Below are 18,080 nucleotides of genomic sequence, written 5' to 3'. Positions count from 1 at the left end.
TTTTTTAAATCAATCCTTTCCCTATTCAGACTACTAGATGATTCTTTTTACAGTATATTCTTACTTGTCAACCATTAAGTGACAAAATATTAACAGGGAATCTGGTGTATCCTTTACTCCCAAGAATTGTGTGGCGGAGGCAGAAGGTCGCTGTGAGTTAAATGATAGCCTAGGTTACAGAGAGATATCGTGCTAACGATGACAACAGGTAAAGTGATGGTCAGTTGTCCATTCAGGTTCCCTTTAGTCAACTGTCAATGAGAGTATGAGAAGGTCCTTTCGCATTCATTTTTTTCCTCATTCCTGTTAGCACTTGCTCTCTTTAACCATTCTCTCTCTCTCTCTCTCTCTCTCTCTCTGTCTCTCTTTCTCTTTCGACATGCTCTCATTTTGTACATACCATTTTCAACTCAATATTTTCTTATTGAGTCCTGACTTCTTCTCAGACATATTTTTTTTTGGAGTTTATAGACTCTTGTCAGTTAATTATACAGGTCTGTGTATACCTATTGTATATTTTCCCATCTGGAAGGAGCTACACACTTTCCTTAGTCACATAGATATAGAAGTCAAGGGAGAAATGTAGCCATAAAAAGGAATATCTGAGTAGGGCTTAACTGGTGACTTTAAAAAAATGTCCTTTGTATATAGCCTCATCCCAATTATCTCCAGCAGCCCAAGGCAAATGTTTGCAATATTGATGAGCGCCCATGAGACAGGGGAAATGGAGGCAGTCCTTGTGGAGGAACTGATGACAGTAAATACTGGCAACAGAACAGCCTGTGCATATTTTTTCATTTTATACTTTTAGTACTTGTAGGTCAAATTAGAAAAATAAAGCTTGTCATAAGTATATTTCATACCTTCCAATGTTCAGAGTCAAATAAAAATTGGAGCATCAGAAGGTCTCTAAATACTTTCGAAAACTATTATCTAATACAAATGCTATTCTGTTGAGATATTAAAAAATACTAAATCACATAAAATGAAGTAAAAATTTGAAATCAATACAAATTTCCTCCTTGTTATTTGAAATTATGTTGAAAGAGGCAAAATCTGCCTAAATTTTCTATTGCTTTTAGGTTTCCATCAGATGTTGACTTCATCCTCAGGATGTACTAACATCAATGTAGTGGAATTCTATTTGAGATTCATACCAGAAAGTTCTATTTTTACAATGACCCACGAAAGGAGAAGGATGTTTCACGTCCTGTCTGTAGACACATAGAGGTCTACATCTCAAGGCTCTTCAGAAAGATGGAGGCGTCAGAATAGGCTGCAGTGGATAAGCCTCTGTCTCTAATCTTAAAGTAATCTTCAAGTAAAATTTCAGATTCGTCAATGTGAGCTGTTTCACCTTAAAGCTGCAAATGTTTGAAGCCCAATGTAATCACATTTACATAGTGATTACATAGTAAAACGTTCATTAAAGTGCAAAAGTGCCTGCCCTGAGAACTCTGTAGTGACCAATCTAGTAACAGAATGAAGTTGTACATAGTGTTATAATGTAATATTTTCCATATCCGTTACGAGTTCTGTTTAATACATAGATCTTAAATATTATAAAGATGTTATGTGTAGTAGACACTGGACAGCTTTAAAAGAGTAGAAATGTTCATTGGTGGGCTTCATTCCTTGTCTCATCTCATCTCTGTCTCTGCCTCTGTCTCTCTCTCTCTCTCCCTCCCTCCCTCCCTAAATGTTTTTTTTTCTTTTTGTGAACTGGTGGAAAGCATGATACACTGTCAACATTGTTTCTGTAATACAGCAGTGTCTGTGTGCAGAAATTTCTAGGAAATACTCATCATCACCACCATGTAGTCACTATTGCTAAAATTCTATAAGAGTACATAAAATTTATGAAGATTGTTAGAAAAAAAGATTATTAGGAGGCTCACCCCTGACTTCTTGTGAGTTTTCTCACCCACCAAAGGACCATTCTTCACCATCTGTGTAACATGTTAGCTTAACACAATAGAAATTCTTCGATTTCCTTCAATTTACAGTGCACTGTGTAATGAGGATGTCTCCACATCACAGCATTGGGATGTGTTGACTTCCCATGGACTTAAGCTATTTTCTGACAAAGAAGCCAGGATTCTGAGTTGACTGTTACGTTCCTCCAAGACGGAGACGTTAAATAAAATCACAGCAAGAACTCAAAATGCTTTGAGTATCAGTTGTTCATTTTTACACTTTCTTTCACTTTCTCTAGTGCACTATTGACAACTTAGTTGTGGCACATACCTTCAATCCCAGCACTAGATGGGAGAATTTCTCCTTTTGCTTCTGATTAGCCACCTTCTGGCTTTCTCTGTGCCCTCTCCTTACCAAATTCTCATTATCATCTTTAAGCCTGTGCATTAAAAAACCTTTGTTGCAGTAAATAATCACATCTGAGGTCAGGAGGCCTCTGTGTCCCAGGAGAGAACATTATGTCCTTTGAGGCAATAATTCAGCATCTCACAAACACACACACACATGAAAGATTATATATAATACATGTATATATATGTATATATGTAGATAGATGGATGATAGGTAGATAAATAGATGATGACAGATGATAGATATACAGATAGATAGATAGATAGATAGATAGATAGATAGATAGATAGATAGATAGAGGTTATATTAGTCACAGATTTTCACATTCTTGAAAACAATGATTATAAATATATTTCACTGCCATCCTCTGTGCTCTGAGATCTGATTCTCCCACTCTCTTTGGAACTTTTTTCTCCTGAAGAGTGTCAGGAGGTGTCTGAGTCTCCTCTTGGGAGACTGCATAGCTCTGTTAGAGTTTGCAGACAAATGTTTATTTGGAAGGAGAAGAAGTGAATGTAATTGGTGGACAAATCAGAAATAAATGTAATGAATGATGCAATTTAATGATAACTGGTCTCATAAGCTCTCCTCATCCTGTGATATGAAATGAAATATAGTATTGTAATTTATTATTTGATCATTGGAAAATATTAATATGAATTATTAAAGTTTTCTATTTTGCAAGAGTTATCTTAAATAGTCATGAAAACTACATAATTAACTTTCATGTCATCTTTTGATCAAACTAATATTTGTTCTCTTTATTATAAATTACTTAGGTTAATAAATTTGACCCTTTCCTAGTCATATGTAATTTTGGCTATGTCTCTAATTATTTTTATCAAAAGTAGGTCCAATAAAAAAGATGAAAGTAAAGTATTAATGTGGAAGACATGATTAAGGTACAGAACACTTCTTAAAAAGAAAAACCAATAGCTGAATATCTAAGGTTTTAGTGATGCAAAATAGGAATGGTAGGGAGAATAATTTATTCTCTTGAGTGGGACATTCTCTTTGTCATCACACTCTGCAGTGACTAGCACAGTACCATGTACATGTTATCTCAACCTTACACATTAGAGTTCACATATTTTTGAGTATAGTTTATTGAATTAAAACATAATTGCATTAAATTATTTTTAACTTAGGTATAAGTAGTTTTTATTCCGAGAATGAGATATGGAGACAAGGGGATTTCCATTAGTTTTACAAGGGGTAAAACAATAAGGTTTTCTTTTCTCTTTCATAAGTCCTTGCTCCTCACAATGACAGAATAAGAACTAACAAATGAAACATTAGAACTCCATTTAGTTTGAGAATATATCTCAGTTTCTCCTGTATCTAGGTGCATCATCCATAACTAATTCTGGCCAATAGGATGACAAGTACAATTAGTTAAATTACATCATATTTGTTGATTGTCTCATTTCTTATGCTACTAGAATCTTTTTTTTAGTAAAACTTTATTTATGATGAACAATCCTACAAATCTATTCATACAAAATCATAAACTAGGGCTTGAGAAAAGGCTCAACAGAGAAAGCTGCAGAGGGTTCAACTCTAACATCCATATCCAGCTCTAGGAAATCTGTTGCTTCCTGACTCCAGGCACCCATTCTTAGGTGCAAATAAATCTCTCTCTCTCTCTCTCTCTCTCTCTCTCTCTCTCTCTCACACACACACACACACACACACACACACACAATTTCATTACTTAAAAGCAAAGTCATAAGCCAATTCAGAAGTGGCTGTGTACAGCTTTAATCCTAGCATTTGGAGAGCCAAAGATAAAAATTGAATCAGGAGTTCAAGGCCAGCATCACCTATGTAAGATGCTGTAATAATCATATTATGATGGATGTAGCAATGAACACCTTTAATCCCAGCACTGGGCAGACAGAAGTAGGTGGATCATTGTAAGTTCATGGGCAGGCCTGATGATGATGATGATGATGATGATGATGATGATGATGATGATGACAATGATGATGATGACAATGATGATGAAGAAAAGAATAAAAGAGAGAAAAACTTCCACATAAATTCTTAAAAATATTTTTCATGTTTTATTTAATATTTAAAGCAAATCATGTTAAATCTAAACAGTTCAGTGTATCGTAATATTTATACATTTTTAGTATGTATAGGTCACAAAAGATGTCAGAAATTTGTGGTATGTGGCATCATTTAATAAATATACAAGTATTACTGAAATAAGATCCTTTTATACAGTTATAGGGAATAAAGAGTCATGAGAGATATGCCTGAACAAGGAGCAGAAATCATAGGGACACCGGTGTCTAGAATTAGCAAGACTTCTGAGATATAACTTGGTAATTTAGATTGACATCCTGGACAAACATAAAGGAAAATCTTTCTACAGTCTTGCACATTTTTTCTTGCATTTAGTATTTGATTTCATTTCAGAATTAACTGGAAAATCTGGAGGAAATGGACAATTTTCTAGACAGATACAAGGTACCAAAGTTAAATTGGGAACAAATAAAGAATCTAAACAACCCCATAACTCCTAAAAAATAGAAGCAGTTATTAAAAGTCTCCCAACCAAAAAGAGCCCATGTCCAGATGGGTTCAGTGCAGAATTCTATGAGACCATCATAGAAGACCTCATATCAATACTGTCCAAATTATTCCACAAAATAGAAACAGATGGAGCACTAACAAATTTTTTCTATGAAGCCAAAATTACTCTTATACCAAAACCACACAAACACCCAACAAAGAAAGAGAACTTCAGACCAATTTTCCTTGTGAATATTGACGCAAAAATACTCAATAAAATTCTTGCACACCAAATCCAAGAACACATCAAAATGATCATCCATCATGATGAAGTAGGCTTCATTCCAGGGTTGCAGGGATGATTTAATATACGAAAATCCATCAATGTAATCCACTATATAAACAAACTCAAAGATGAGAACCACATGGTTATTTCATTAGATGCTGAGAAAGCATTTGACAAAATTCAAGACCCCTTTATGATAAAAGTCCTGGAAAAATCAGGAATTCAAGGCCCATATCTAAACATGGGAAAAGTAATATACAGCAAACCAGTAGCTAACAACAAACTAAATGGAGAGAAACTTGAAGCAATCCCATGAAAATCAGGGACTGGACAAGGCTGTCTGCTCTCTCCGTACTTATTCAATACAATACTCGAAGTCCTAGCCACAGCAATCAGACAACAAAAGGACACCAAAGGGATACAAATTGGAAGGGAAGAAATCAAAATATCACTATTTGCAGATGATATGATATTGTACTAAGTGACCCCAAGATTCCACCAGAGAACTACTGAACCTGATAAACAACGTTAGCCAAGTGGCTGGGTATAAAATTAACTTAAACAAATCAGTAGCCTTCCTCTACTCAAAGGATAAACAGGCTGACAAAGAAATTAGGGAAATGACACCCTTCACAATAGTCCCAAATAATATAAAATATCTTGGTGTGATTTTAACCAAGCAAGTGAAAGATCTGTGTGACAATAACTTCAAGTCTCAGAAGAAAGAAACTAAGGAAGATCTCAGAAGATGGAAAGATCTCCCATGCTCCTGGATTGGCAGGGTTGATGTAGTAAAGATGGCCATTTTGCCAAAAGCAATCTACAGATTCAATGCAATCTCCATCAAAATTCCTACTCAATTCTTTATAGAGATAGAAAGAGCAATTTTCAAATTCATTTGGACTAACAAAAAACCCAGGATAGCAAAAACTATACTCAACAATAAAAGAAATTCTGGGGTAATAACTATTCTTGACTTTAAGCAATATTACAGAGCAATAGTTACAAAAACTGTATGGTATTGGTACAGACACAGGCAGGTAGATCAGTGGAACAGAATTGAAGACCCAGAAATGAACCCACACACTTATTGTCACTTGATCTTTGACAAGGGAGGGCAAACCATCTAATGGAAAAAAGATAGCATTTTCAGGAAATGGTGCTGGTTCAACTGGAGGCCAGCATGTAGAAGAATGCAGATCGATCCATGCTTATCACCCTGTACAAAGCTTAAGCCCAAGTGGATCAAGGACCTCCACATCAAACCAGATACACTCAAACTAGTACAAGAAAAAGTGGGGAAGATTCTCGAACACATGGGCACTGGAGAAAATTTCCTGAAGAAACACCAATGGCTCATGCTGTAAGATCAAGAATTAACAAATGGGATCTCATAAAACTACAAACCTTCTGTAAGGCAAAGGATACTGTTATTAGGAAAAAACGGCAACCAACAGATTGGGAAAAGATCTTTACCAATCCTATATCTGATATAGGCCTAATATCCAAAATATACAAAGAATTCAAGAAGTTATACTTCAGAGAGCCAAATAACCCTATTAAAAAAGGGAGTACAGAGCTAAACAAAACATTCTCAGCTGAGGATTATCGAATGGCCAAAAACCACCTAAAGAAATGTTCAACATCCTTAGTCACCAGGGAAATGAAAATCAAGACAACCCTAAGATTCCACCTCACACCAGTCAGAATCACTAAGATAAAAATCTCAGGTGACAGGAGATGCTGGCGAGGATGTGGAGAAAGAGGAACACTCCTCCATTGTTGGTGGGATTGCAAACTGGTAGTACCACTCTAGAAATCAGCCTGTATGTTCCTCAGAAAACTGTATATTGCACTACCTGAGGACCCAGCTATACCCCTCTTGGGCATATACCCAAAAGATGTTCGAATATACAACAAAGACACATGTTCCACTATGTTCATAGCAGCCTTATTTATAATAGCCAGAAGCTGGGAAGAACCCAGATGCCCTTCAACAGAGGAATGGATACAGAAAATGTGGTACATCTACACAATGGAGTACTACTCAGCTATCAAAAACAATGACTTCGTGAAATTCATGGGCAAATGGTATGAACTAAAAAATATCTTCCTGAGTAAGGTTACTCAATCACAGGAAAACACTTTTGATATAAACTCATTGATAAGTGCATATTAGCCAAAAAGGTCAAATTACCCAAGATGCAGTCCACAGACCACAGGAAGCTCAAGAAGAAAGATGACCAAACTGCAGATGCTCCCACTCCTTCTTAAAAGGGAGAAAATATCCATAGGAGGGGATATGGAAGCAAAGTTCAGAGCAGCGACTCAGCCATTCAGAGTCTGACACACATGTGACCCAGATATATAGGGATATATATCTGGATATAGATATATATATATAGACTGGATATAGATCTCTCCTGAGAGACACATCCAGAGGATATCTAATACAGAGGTCAATGCTAGCAGCAAACCACAGAACTGAGAATAGGACCCACTTTGGGGGAATTAGCGGAAGTATTGAAAGAGTTGAAGGAGCATGCAACCCCATAAAAACAACAATTCCGGAGTTGGGGATTTAGCTTAGTGGTAGAGCGCTTGCCTAGCAAGCACAAGGCCATGGGTTCGGTCCCCAGCTCCAGAAAAGAGAAAAAAAAATTCCAGCCAACCAGCGCTTCCAGGGACTAAACTACCACAGAAAGACTATACATGGACTGACCCAGGGCTCCAACTGCATATGAGGCAGAGAAAAACCTTGTTGGGGGACCAGAGGAAGGGAAAGCCCTTGGTCTTGCCAAGGTCGGACCCCCAGTGCAGGGGAATATGGGAGGGGCAATAAGGGCATGTATAGGGATAATGCATGAATGTGGGACGGGAAGGATTGGGGGCTTATGGAAAGGAAACTGGGAAGGGGAATAACCATTGAAAGGTAAGTAAAGAAATATATCTAATAAAAAAATTAAAGAAAAAAAAAGAAAATAGTGTTGAGTACAGAAGTACCTTCAAAATTACAAAGACACTCAACATAAGGCAGACTTCCCATGTACCAGTTTTTCTTTGATTAATCTGGCTCTTTGCACATTTTTATTAATAGCAGCTTTGCATGGTTCTGTTACCTATTAATTGACATTATTTTTCTCAGGTCCAGAGTTCTTCTCAGTGCTGCCTTGACTTCCTTGTTCCTTAAACTGTAGATGATAGGGTTCAGCATGGATGTCACTGCTGTGTAGAAGAGAGCCAAGAGTTTGTCCATTCCTGGTGAGTGACTAGACTTAGGCCTCAAATAGGTAAAGGACGCAGAGCCATAAAAGAGTGTGACTACAAGTAGGTGTGAGGAACACGTGGAAAGAGCTTTGTGGCGCCCCTCAGGTGAAGGCATCACCAGCACTGCAATGAGAATTCTGACATAAGAATAAATGATCAGCAAAAATGGACTAGATATACAGAGGATTGCTGCCACAAAGATGGCAGCCTCATTTTGGGATGTATCACCACAGGCAAGTGCCAGGAGAGGTGGAAGGTCACAGAAGAAGTGGTCTATCTCACAGGGTCCACAGAAATTCAAGGAGAAAATAAAATTGGTCTGTCCAAGACCTACTGTGCATCCCATTCCCCATGAAACAATTGCCAAATGGGCACATACCTCACGACTCATTCGGGTTGCATAGTGGAGTGGGGAGCATATGGCCATGCAGCGGTCAAAGGCCATGGCTGCCAATAGGCAGCACTCAGTTATACCAAAAAATGTGAAGAAAAACATCTGTGTGGCACATCCCTCCCGAGAGATCTCTCGGGCCTCACTCACAAGGCTCTGCAGCATCTTGGGTATGACAGAGCAAGTATAGCCAATCTCCAGGAGAGACAAGTTGGCCAGAAAGAAGTACATGGGGGTGTGTAGAGATGGACTTGTGCAAATAGCAAAGGCTATGAGAGCATTTCCTGTTAGTGATACTAAGAACATGAGAAGGATGAGGTTGAACAGGAGGAAGCATTCTCCAGGGACCTCAGAGAACTTGGCAAATGCAAAGCGTTTGACAGACAAACTATTCTCCTGCCACAGAGAACAGTTGACAGTCATCTCCTGAAAGAAAGGACAAAATCATTACAAGAATTCTTTCTGATTAGGGAAATTATTCAGACTTTATCTCTCTATCTGTCTCTTTCTCCCCACGTCTCTCTCTCTCCCTCTTGTGTGTGTGTGTGTGTGTGTGTGTGTGTGTGTGTGTGTGTGTGTGCATGTGCGTGTAATAAATACATGGACATGCATGTGCTTGTAATGTTTGTATACCAATTTCAAGTATGCTTCTACCCTATAGTGTCTGCCTTATTTGTTGAAATAGGGTCTGTTACTTGACCTGAAGCTACTTGTTTTTGCAAGTCTGAGTGAGGAATTCACCTTCTTGTATTTTTCATACCCGTACTGTTGGAATTATATAAATGATGCATGACTCAGTCCTGGGTACTGTGTATCCAAACTCCACCCCTCACACCTGAACAATTCCACTAACTACTGAACTATTTCTACAGCATATCATTTTATTAATTCTGGAGCCTTGGGTAAATTCAAAATTTGTTAGCTGAGGATTTTTTAAATTATTTTTTAAAAAAATTCAGAAATCACCACTCAACTCAAAGTTTTTTTTTAAATCAATCCTTTCCCTATTCATACTAGTAGATTATTCTTTTTACAGTATATTCTTACTTGTCAACCATTAAATGACAACATGTTAGCAGGGAAAGCTGGTGTATCCTTTACTCCCAAGAATTGTGTGGCGGAGGCAGAAGGTCACTGTGAGTTAAATGACAGCCTAGGTTACAGAGTGATACTGTGCTAACAAAGACAAAAGGGAAAGTGATGGTCAGTTGTCCATTTAGATTCCCTTTAGTCAATTATCAATGAAAATATGAAAAGGTCCTTTTGAATTCATTTTTGTTTCCTCATTCCTGTTACCACTTGCTCTCTTTAATCTCTCTCTCTCTCTCTCTCTCTCTCTCTCTCTCTCTCTCTCTCTCTCTCTCTCTCTCTCAACATGGTCAAACTTTGAACTTACCTTTTTTTAACTCAATATTTTCTTATTGGTTCCTGACTTCTTCTCAGTAATATTTTTTTGGAGTTTATATACTCTTGTCAGTTAATTTTGCAGGTCTATGTAAACCTGTTGTATATTCTCACATCTGGAAGGAGCTGCATAGCTTCCTTAGTGATTTAGATATAGAAGCCAAGGGAGAAATATAGCCATAAAGAGGAATGTCTGAGTAGGGATTAACTGGTAACTTAAAAAAAATGTCCTTTGTATATAGCCTCATTCCAATTATCTACAGCAGCCCAATGTAAACGTTTGCATTATTGATGAGGGCCCATGGGACAGGGGAAATGAAGTCAGTCCTTGTGGAGGAATTGATGACGGTAAATACTGGTAACAGAACAGCATGTGCATATTTGTTCATTTTATATTTTTAGTACTTGTAGGTCAGATTAAAAAAATAAACCTTGTCATAAGTGTATTTCATACCTTCCAATGTTCAGAGTCAAATAAAAATTGGAGCATCAGAAGGTCTCTAAATACTTTCAAAAACTATTATCTAATACAAATGCTATTCTGTTGAGATATTAAAAAAAATACTAAATCACACAAAATGAAGTGAAAAATTTGAAATCAGTACAAATTTCCCTCCTTTTTATTTGAAAGTATATTGAAAGAGGCAAAATCTACCTAAATTTTCTATTGCTTTTAGGTCTCCATCAGATGTCGAGTTCATCCTCAGGATGTACCAAGATCAATGTAGTGGAATTCTATTTGAGATTCATACCAGAAAGTTCTATTTTCACAATGACCCAGGAAAGGAGAATGATTTTCAAGTCCTGTCTGTAGACACATAGAGGTCTACATCTCAAGGCTCTTCAGAAAGATGGAAGCGTCAGAATAGGCTGCAGTGGATAAGCCTCTGTCTCTAATCTTAAAGTAATCTTTAAGTAAAATTTCAGATTCGTCAATGTGAGCTGTTTCACCTTAAAGCTGCAAATGTTTGAAGCCCAATGTGATTACATAGTAAAATGTTCATTAAAGTGCAATAGTGTCTGCCCTGAGAAGTCTGTGTGACCAATTTAGTAACAGAATGAGAACATGAACACAGTGTTATAATGTAATATTTTCCATATCCATTATGAGTCCTGTTTAATACATAGATCTTCAATGTTATAAAGATGTTATGTGTAGTAAACACTGGAAGGCTTTAAAAGATTAGAAATGTTCATTGGTGGGCTTCATTCCTTGTCTCATCTCATTTCATCTCATCTCTGTCCTCTCTCTCTCTCTCTCTCTCTCTCTCTCTCTCTCTCTCTCTCTCTGTCTGTCTCTCTCTCCCTCCTTAAATGGTTTGTTTTTATTTTTTGTGAACTGATAGAAAGCATGATACACTGTCAACACATTTTCTGTAATACAGCAGTGTCTGTGTGCAGAAAACTCAGGAAATACTCATCATCACCACCACGTCATCACTATTGCTAAAATTCTTTAATAGTACATGCAGTTTATTAAGATTGTTAGAAAAAAGATTATTAGGAGGCTCACCCCTGACTTCTTGTGAGTTTTCTCACCCACCAAAGGACCATTCATCACCAGCTGAGTAACCTGTTAGCTCAGCACAATAGAAATTGTTGGATTTCCTAACTATATATATGCATATATATATATATATATATATATATATATGCATTGTGTAATGAGGATGTCTCCACATCACAGCATTGGGATGTGTTGACTTCCCATGGACTTAAGCTATTTTCTGACAAAGAAGCCAGGATTCTGAGTTGACTGTTGCATTCCTCCAAGACAGAGATGTTAAATAAAATCACAGCAAGAACTCAAAATGCTTTGAGTATCAGTTGTTCATTTTTACACTTTCTTTCACTTTCTCTAGTGCACTATTGACAACTTAGTTGTGGCACATACCTTCAATCCCAGCACAAGATGGGAGAATTTCTCCTTTTGCTTCTGATTAGCCTCCTTCTGGCTTTCTCTGTGCCCTCTCCTTACCAGATTCTCATTATCATCTTTAAGCCTGTGCATTAAAAAACCTTTGTCGGTTGGGGATTTGGCTCAGTGGTAGAGCGCTTGCCTGGGAAGCGCAAGGCCCTGGGTTCGGTCCCCAGCTCCGGAAAAAAAAAAAAAGAAAAAGAAAAAACCTTTGTTGCAGTAAAGAATCACATCTGAGGTCAAGAGGCCTGTGTGTCCCAGGAGAGAACATTATGTCCTTTGAGGCAATAAGTCAGCATCTCCTAAACATACACGCATGCACATGAATGCACGCACGCACACACACACACACACGCACACACACACGAGATGAAAGATCATACATATATACATATAAATATATGTAAATAAATAGACCAGTGATAGGTAGGTAGACAGATGATGACAGATAGATGATAGATAGATAGATAGATAGATAGATAGATAGATAGAGGTAGATAGATGATAGATTAGATTCAGGTTATAGTAGTAACACAATGATATATTTGAGATTTTCACATTCTTGAAAACAGTGATTATAAATATATTTCACTGCCATCCTCTGTTATCTGAGATCTGACTCTCCCACTCTCCTGAGGAGACTTTTGAATTTTTTTCTCCCTGAAGAGTGTCAGGAGGCTCTGATTCTCCTCTTGGGAGACTGGACAGCTATGTTGGAGTTTGCAGACAAATGTTGATTTGGAAGGAAAAGAAGTAAATGTAATTGGCGGACAAATCAGAAATAAATGTAATGAATGATGCAATTTAATGATAACTGGTCTCATAAGCTCTCCTCCTCCTGTGATATGAAATGAAATGTAGTATTGTAATTTATTATTTGATCATTGGAAAATATTAATATGAATTATTAAAGTTTTCCATTTTGCAAGAGTTATCTAAAGTACTCATGAAAACCACATAACTAACTTTCATGTCATCTTTGATTGAACTAATATTTGCTCTGTTTATTATAAATTATTTAGGTTAATAAATTTGACACTCTCCTAGTCATATGTGATTTTTCGCTATGTTTCTAATTATTTTTATCAAAAATCATATACTAGGGCTTGAGAAAAGGCTCAACAGAGAAAGCTGCAGAGGGTTCTACTCTAGCATCCATATCCAACTCTATGAAATCTGTTGCTTCTCGACTCCAGACACCCATTCTTAGGTGCAAATAATATCATCTCTCTCTCTCTCTCTCTCTCTCTCTCTCTCTCTCTCTCTCTCTCTCTCACACACACACACACACACACACAATTTCATTAACTTAAAAGCAAAGTCATAAGCCAATTCAGAAGTGCCTGTGTATAGCTGTAATCCTAGCACTTGGAGAACCAAAGATAAATATTGGATCAGGAGTTCAAAGCCAGCCTCACCTATGTAAGATGCTGTAGTAATCATATTATGATGAATGTGGCAATGCACACCTTTAATCCCAGCACTGGGCAGACAGAAGTAGGTGGATCTTTGTGAGTTCATGGCGGCCTGATAATGATGATGAAAAGAATAAAAGACAGAAAAACATCCACAGATATTCTTGAAAATATTTTTGTTTTATTTAATATTTAAAGCAAATCATGTTAAATCTAAACAGTTTAGTGTATGATAACATTTATACATTTTTGTTATGTATATGCCCAAAAGAACTGAGAAAGTTGTGGTACGTGGTATTATTTAATAAAAATACAAGTATTACTGAAATAAGATCCTTTATATAGTTACTACAGAATAAAGAGTCATGTGAGATATGTCTGAATAAAGAGCAGAAATCATAGGGACACCGGTGTCTAGAATTTGCAAGACTTCTAAGATATAACTTGGCAATTTAGATTGACATCCTAGACAAACATAAAGGAAAATCTCTCTACAGTCTTGCACTTTTTACTTGCATTTTTTCGTATTTGATTTCATTTCAGAATCAACTGGAAAATCTGGAGGAAATGGACAATCTTCTAGACAGAAACCAGGTACCAAAGTTAAATCAGGAACAAATAAACCATCTATACAACCCCATAATTCCTTATGAAATAGAAACAGTTATTAAAAGTCTTCCAAACAAAAAGAGCCCAGGTCCAGATGGGTTCAGTGCAGAATTCTATTAGACCTTCATAGAAGACCTCATATCGACACTGTCCAAACTATTCCACAAAATAGAAACAGATGGAACACTACCAAATTCCTTCTATGAAGCCACAATTATTCTTATACCAAAACCACACAAAGAACAAACAAAGAAAGAGAACTTCAGACCAATTTTCCTTATGTATATTGATGCAAATATACTCAATGAAATTCTTGCAAACCGAATCCTAGAATACATCAAAACGATCATGAATCCTGGTCAAGTAGGCTTCATATCAAGGATTCAGGAATGCTTTAATATACAAAAATCCTTCAACGTAATCCACGATATAAACAAACTCAAAGATAAGAACCATATGATCATTTCATTAGATGCTGAGAAAGCACTTGACAAAATTCAAGACACCTTCATTATAAAATTCCTGGAAAGATCAGGAATTCAAGGTCCATACCTAAGAATAGTAAAAGCCATATACAACAAACCGGTAGCTAACACCAAACTAAATTGACAGAAACTTGAAGCAATCCCACTAAAATCAGGGATAGGACAAGGCTGCCCACTCTCTCCCTACTTATTCAATATAGTACTCAAAGTCCTAGCCAGAGCAATCAGACAGTGAAAGGAAGTCAAAGTGATACAAATTGGAAGGATTGCAGATGATATCATAGTGTACTTAAGCGACCCCAAAAGTTCCACCAGAGAACTACTTAACCTGATAAACAACTCCAGCAAAGTGTCCGGGTATAAAATTAACTCAAACAAATCAGTAGCCTTCCTCTACTCAAAGGATAAACAGGTTGAGAAAGAAATTAAGGAAATGACACCGCTCACAATAGTCCCAAATAGCATAAAATATCTAGATGCGACTTTATCCAAGCACGTGAAAGAGCTGTATGGCAAGAACTTCAAGTCTCTGAAGAAAGAAATTGAGGAAGATCTCAGAAGATGGAAAGATCTCCCATGCTCATGGATTAGCAGGATTATTATAGTAAAGATGGCTATTTTGTCAAAAGCGATCTACAGATTCAATGCAATCCCCATCAGAATCCCTACTCAATTCTTTATACAGATAGAAATAGCAATTTGCAAATTTATTTGGAATAACAAAAAACCCAGGGTAGGGAAAACTGTACTCAACAATAAAAGAATTTCTGAGGGAATCACCATCCCTGACTTCAAGCAGTATTACAGAGCAATAGTTATAAAAACTGTATGGTATTGGTACAGAGAAAGGCAGGTAGATCAATGGAATACAATTGAAGACCCAGAAATGAACCAACACACCTATAGTCAATTGATCTTTGACAAAGGAGCTAAATACATCCAATGGAAGAAAGATAGCATTTTCAACAAATACTGCTGGTGCAACTGGGGGTCAGCATGTAGAAGAATGCAAATCAATACATTCTTATCACCCTGTACAAAGCTTAAGTCCAAGTGGATCAAGGACCTCCACATCAAACCAGATACACTCAAACTAACAGAAGAATAAGTGGTGAAGAGTCTCGAACACATGGGCACTGGACAAAATTTCCTGAACAAAACACCAAGGGTGTTGCTCTAAGATCAAGAATCGACAAATGAAAAGATCATAAAACTGCAAGGCTTTTGTAAACAAAAGATACTGTTATTATGACAAAACAGCAACCAACAGATTGGGAAGAGATCGTTACCAATCCTACATCTGATAGAGGGTTAATATCCAAAATATACAAAGAACTCAAAAAGTTAGACTTCAGAGAGCCAAATAACCCTATTTAAAAATGGGATACAGAGCTAAACAAAACGTTCTCAGCTGAGGATTATCGAATGGCCAAAAACCACCTAAAGAAATGTTCAACATCCTTAGTCATCAGGAAAATGCAAATCAAGACAACCCTAATATTCTACCTCACACCAGTCAGAATCGCTAAGATAAAAAACTCAGGTGACAGCAGATGCAGGTGAGGATGTGTAGAAAGAGGAACACTCCTACATTACTGGGAGGATTGCAAACTGGTACAACCACTCTGGAAATCAGTCTGGAGGTTCCTCAGAAAATTGGACATTCAACTACCTGAGGAACCAGCTATACCTCTCTTGGGCATATACCCAAATGATGCTCTTACATACAACAAAGACACATGCTCCACTATGTTCATAGCAGCCTTATTTATACTAGCCAGAAGTGCAGAGAACCCAGAACCCTTCAACAGGGCAATGGATTAAAAAAATGTAGTACATCACTCAGCTATAAAAAACAATGACTTCATGAAATTCATAGGCAAATGGAATGAAGTAGAAAATGTCATCCTGTGTGAGGTTACTCAATAACAGAAAAACACACTTAGTATAAACTCATTGATAAGTGGATATTAGCCAAAAAACTCAAATTACCCAAGATGCAATCCACAGACCACAGGAAGCTCAAGAAGAAGGATGACCAAAATGCAGATGCTCCCACTGCTTCTTAAAAGGGGGAAAAATATCCATAGGAGTGGATATGGGAGCAAAGTTCAGAGCAGCAACTAAAGGAATGAGTATTCAGAGCCTGACCCATATGTGGCCCATATATATACGGCCACCAAAATTAGATAAGATTATTGAAGCTAAAAAAATTCATGTTAAAAGGGACTGGATATAGTTCTTTCCTGAGAGACACATCCAGAGCATGTCCAATAGAGAGGTGAATGCTAGCAGCAAATCACTGAACTGAGAATAGGAACCACTTTGGGGGAATTAGAGGAAGTATTGAAAGAGTTGAAGGGGCTTGCAACCTCATAAATTTAACAATGCCAACCAACCAGAGCTTCCAGGGACTAAACCACTTCCGATAGACTATACACAGACTGACCCAGGGCTCCAACTGCATATGAAGCAGAGAACAGCCTTGATGGGGCACCAGTGGAAGGGAAAGCCCTTGGTCTTGCCAAGGTCAGACCCCCAGTGTAGGGGAATATGTTGGGGCAATAAGGGGGATGTATAGGGATAATACCCGAATAGGGAAAGGGAGGTAATGGGGGCTTATGGACAGGAATCTGGGAAGGGGAATAACCTTTGAAATGTAAGGAAAAATATATCGAATAAAAAATTAAAGAAAAAAAAGAAAATAGAGCTGAGTACAGAGGTACCTTCAAAATTACAAAGAGACTCAACATAAGGCAGACAGAAGAAAGTACCAGTTTTTTTTGTTTAATATAGGTCTTTGCACAGTTTTTTTTGTGGGGGGTTGTGGTACTTTTATTTGGTTTGGAGAGTAGTACATTTAATCATTTAACATTTTATATGTCAGTTATTATATATTTAATACATAATACAATGATGGTTTCAATCATGCATAGAATTACATATGTGTTTCCAATTAGTTTTCCCTAAAGGTAAGCAAGAAGAAGAGAATTAAGTGACAAGGAACCCCTGTAATTCCACAATGTATCCTAGTGAAACATACCCTGAGAAAAATGACCCGTGTTTGCTTCTTGCATGACACTCATTTCATATTGGGAAGAGCAAGATTTCTGATCTCACAGATGTAGATAGGACCCAAGAATGAGCTGGTCAGAAACTTCTGTGTGATGTTCTGGCTCTCCACACATAGAAGAACTGTACCTGCCAACATCAAATTTCCCTAGTCTTCAGTGTTCTGCTCCTCTCTGTTCATTGTGGCGTCTATTCTTTGCATTTCTTTAGGACATATTCCATTAATATTTTCTAATTAATATAGAATCTTCTGTCATCCAGTGTATTCTGACCACAGTTTCTCCTACCACCACTACCACAAGCTACCCCTAATCCCTACTATCTTCCTCTTCTTCAGAACTATTCCCCATCCTCTGTTTTGTCTTCGGAAATAAGCAGAGCT

The 18,080-nt window shown here is 37.2% G+C and overlaps 1 protein-coding gene across 2 annotated transcripts; it reads right to left on the bottom strand.

Annotated features, from left to right (window-relative positions):
- Nucleotides 1-8,252: 8,252 nt before the first annotated feature.
- LOC116887164 (olfactory receptor 10C1-like) lies at nt 8,253-9,224 on the bottom strand. 2 transcript variants are annotated; one of them, XM_032888712.1, is made up of 2 exons: nt 8,887-9,218; nt 8,253-8,454 (listed from the first exon to the last, which is right to left on the bottom strand). In XM_032888712.1, exons 1-2 carry the CDS (start codon nt 9,216-9,218, stop codon nt 8,253-8,255), a joined length of 534 nt encoding a protein of 177 aa, XP_032744603.1. The 2 variants fall into 2 exon arrangements, with proteins under 2 accessions (XP_032744603.1, XP_032744604.1); XM_032888713.1 differs by having other exon boundaries at nt 8,253-9,224.
- Between the last annotated feature and the right edge of the window lie 8,856 nt (nt 9,225-18,080).

Source organism: Rattus rattus, chromosome 18, assembly GCF_011064425.1.
Source record: "Rattus rattus isolate New Zealand chromosome 18, Rrattus_CSIRO_v1, whole genome shotgun sequence".
Lineage (NCBI taxonomy): Eukaryota > Metazoa > Chordata > Mammalia > Rodentia > Muridae > Rattus > Rattus rattus.
This window is presented reverse-complemented; position numbering and strand designations above follow the sequence as displayed.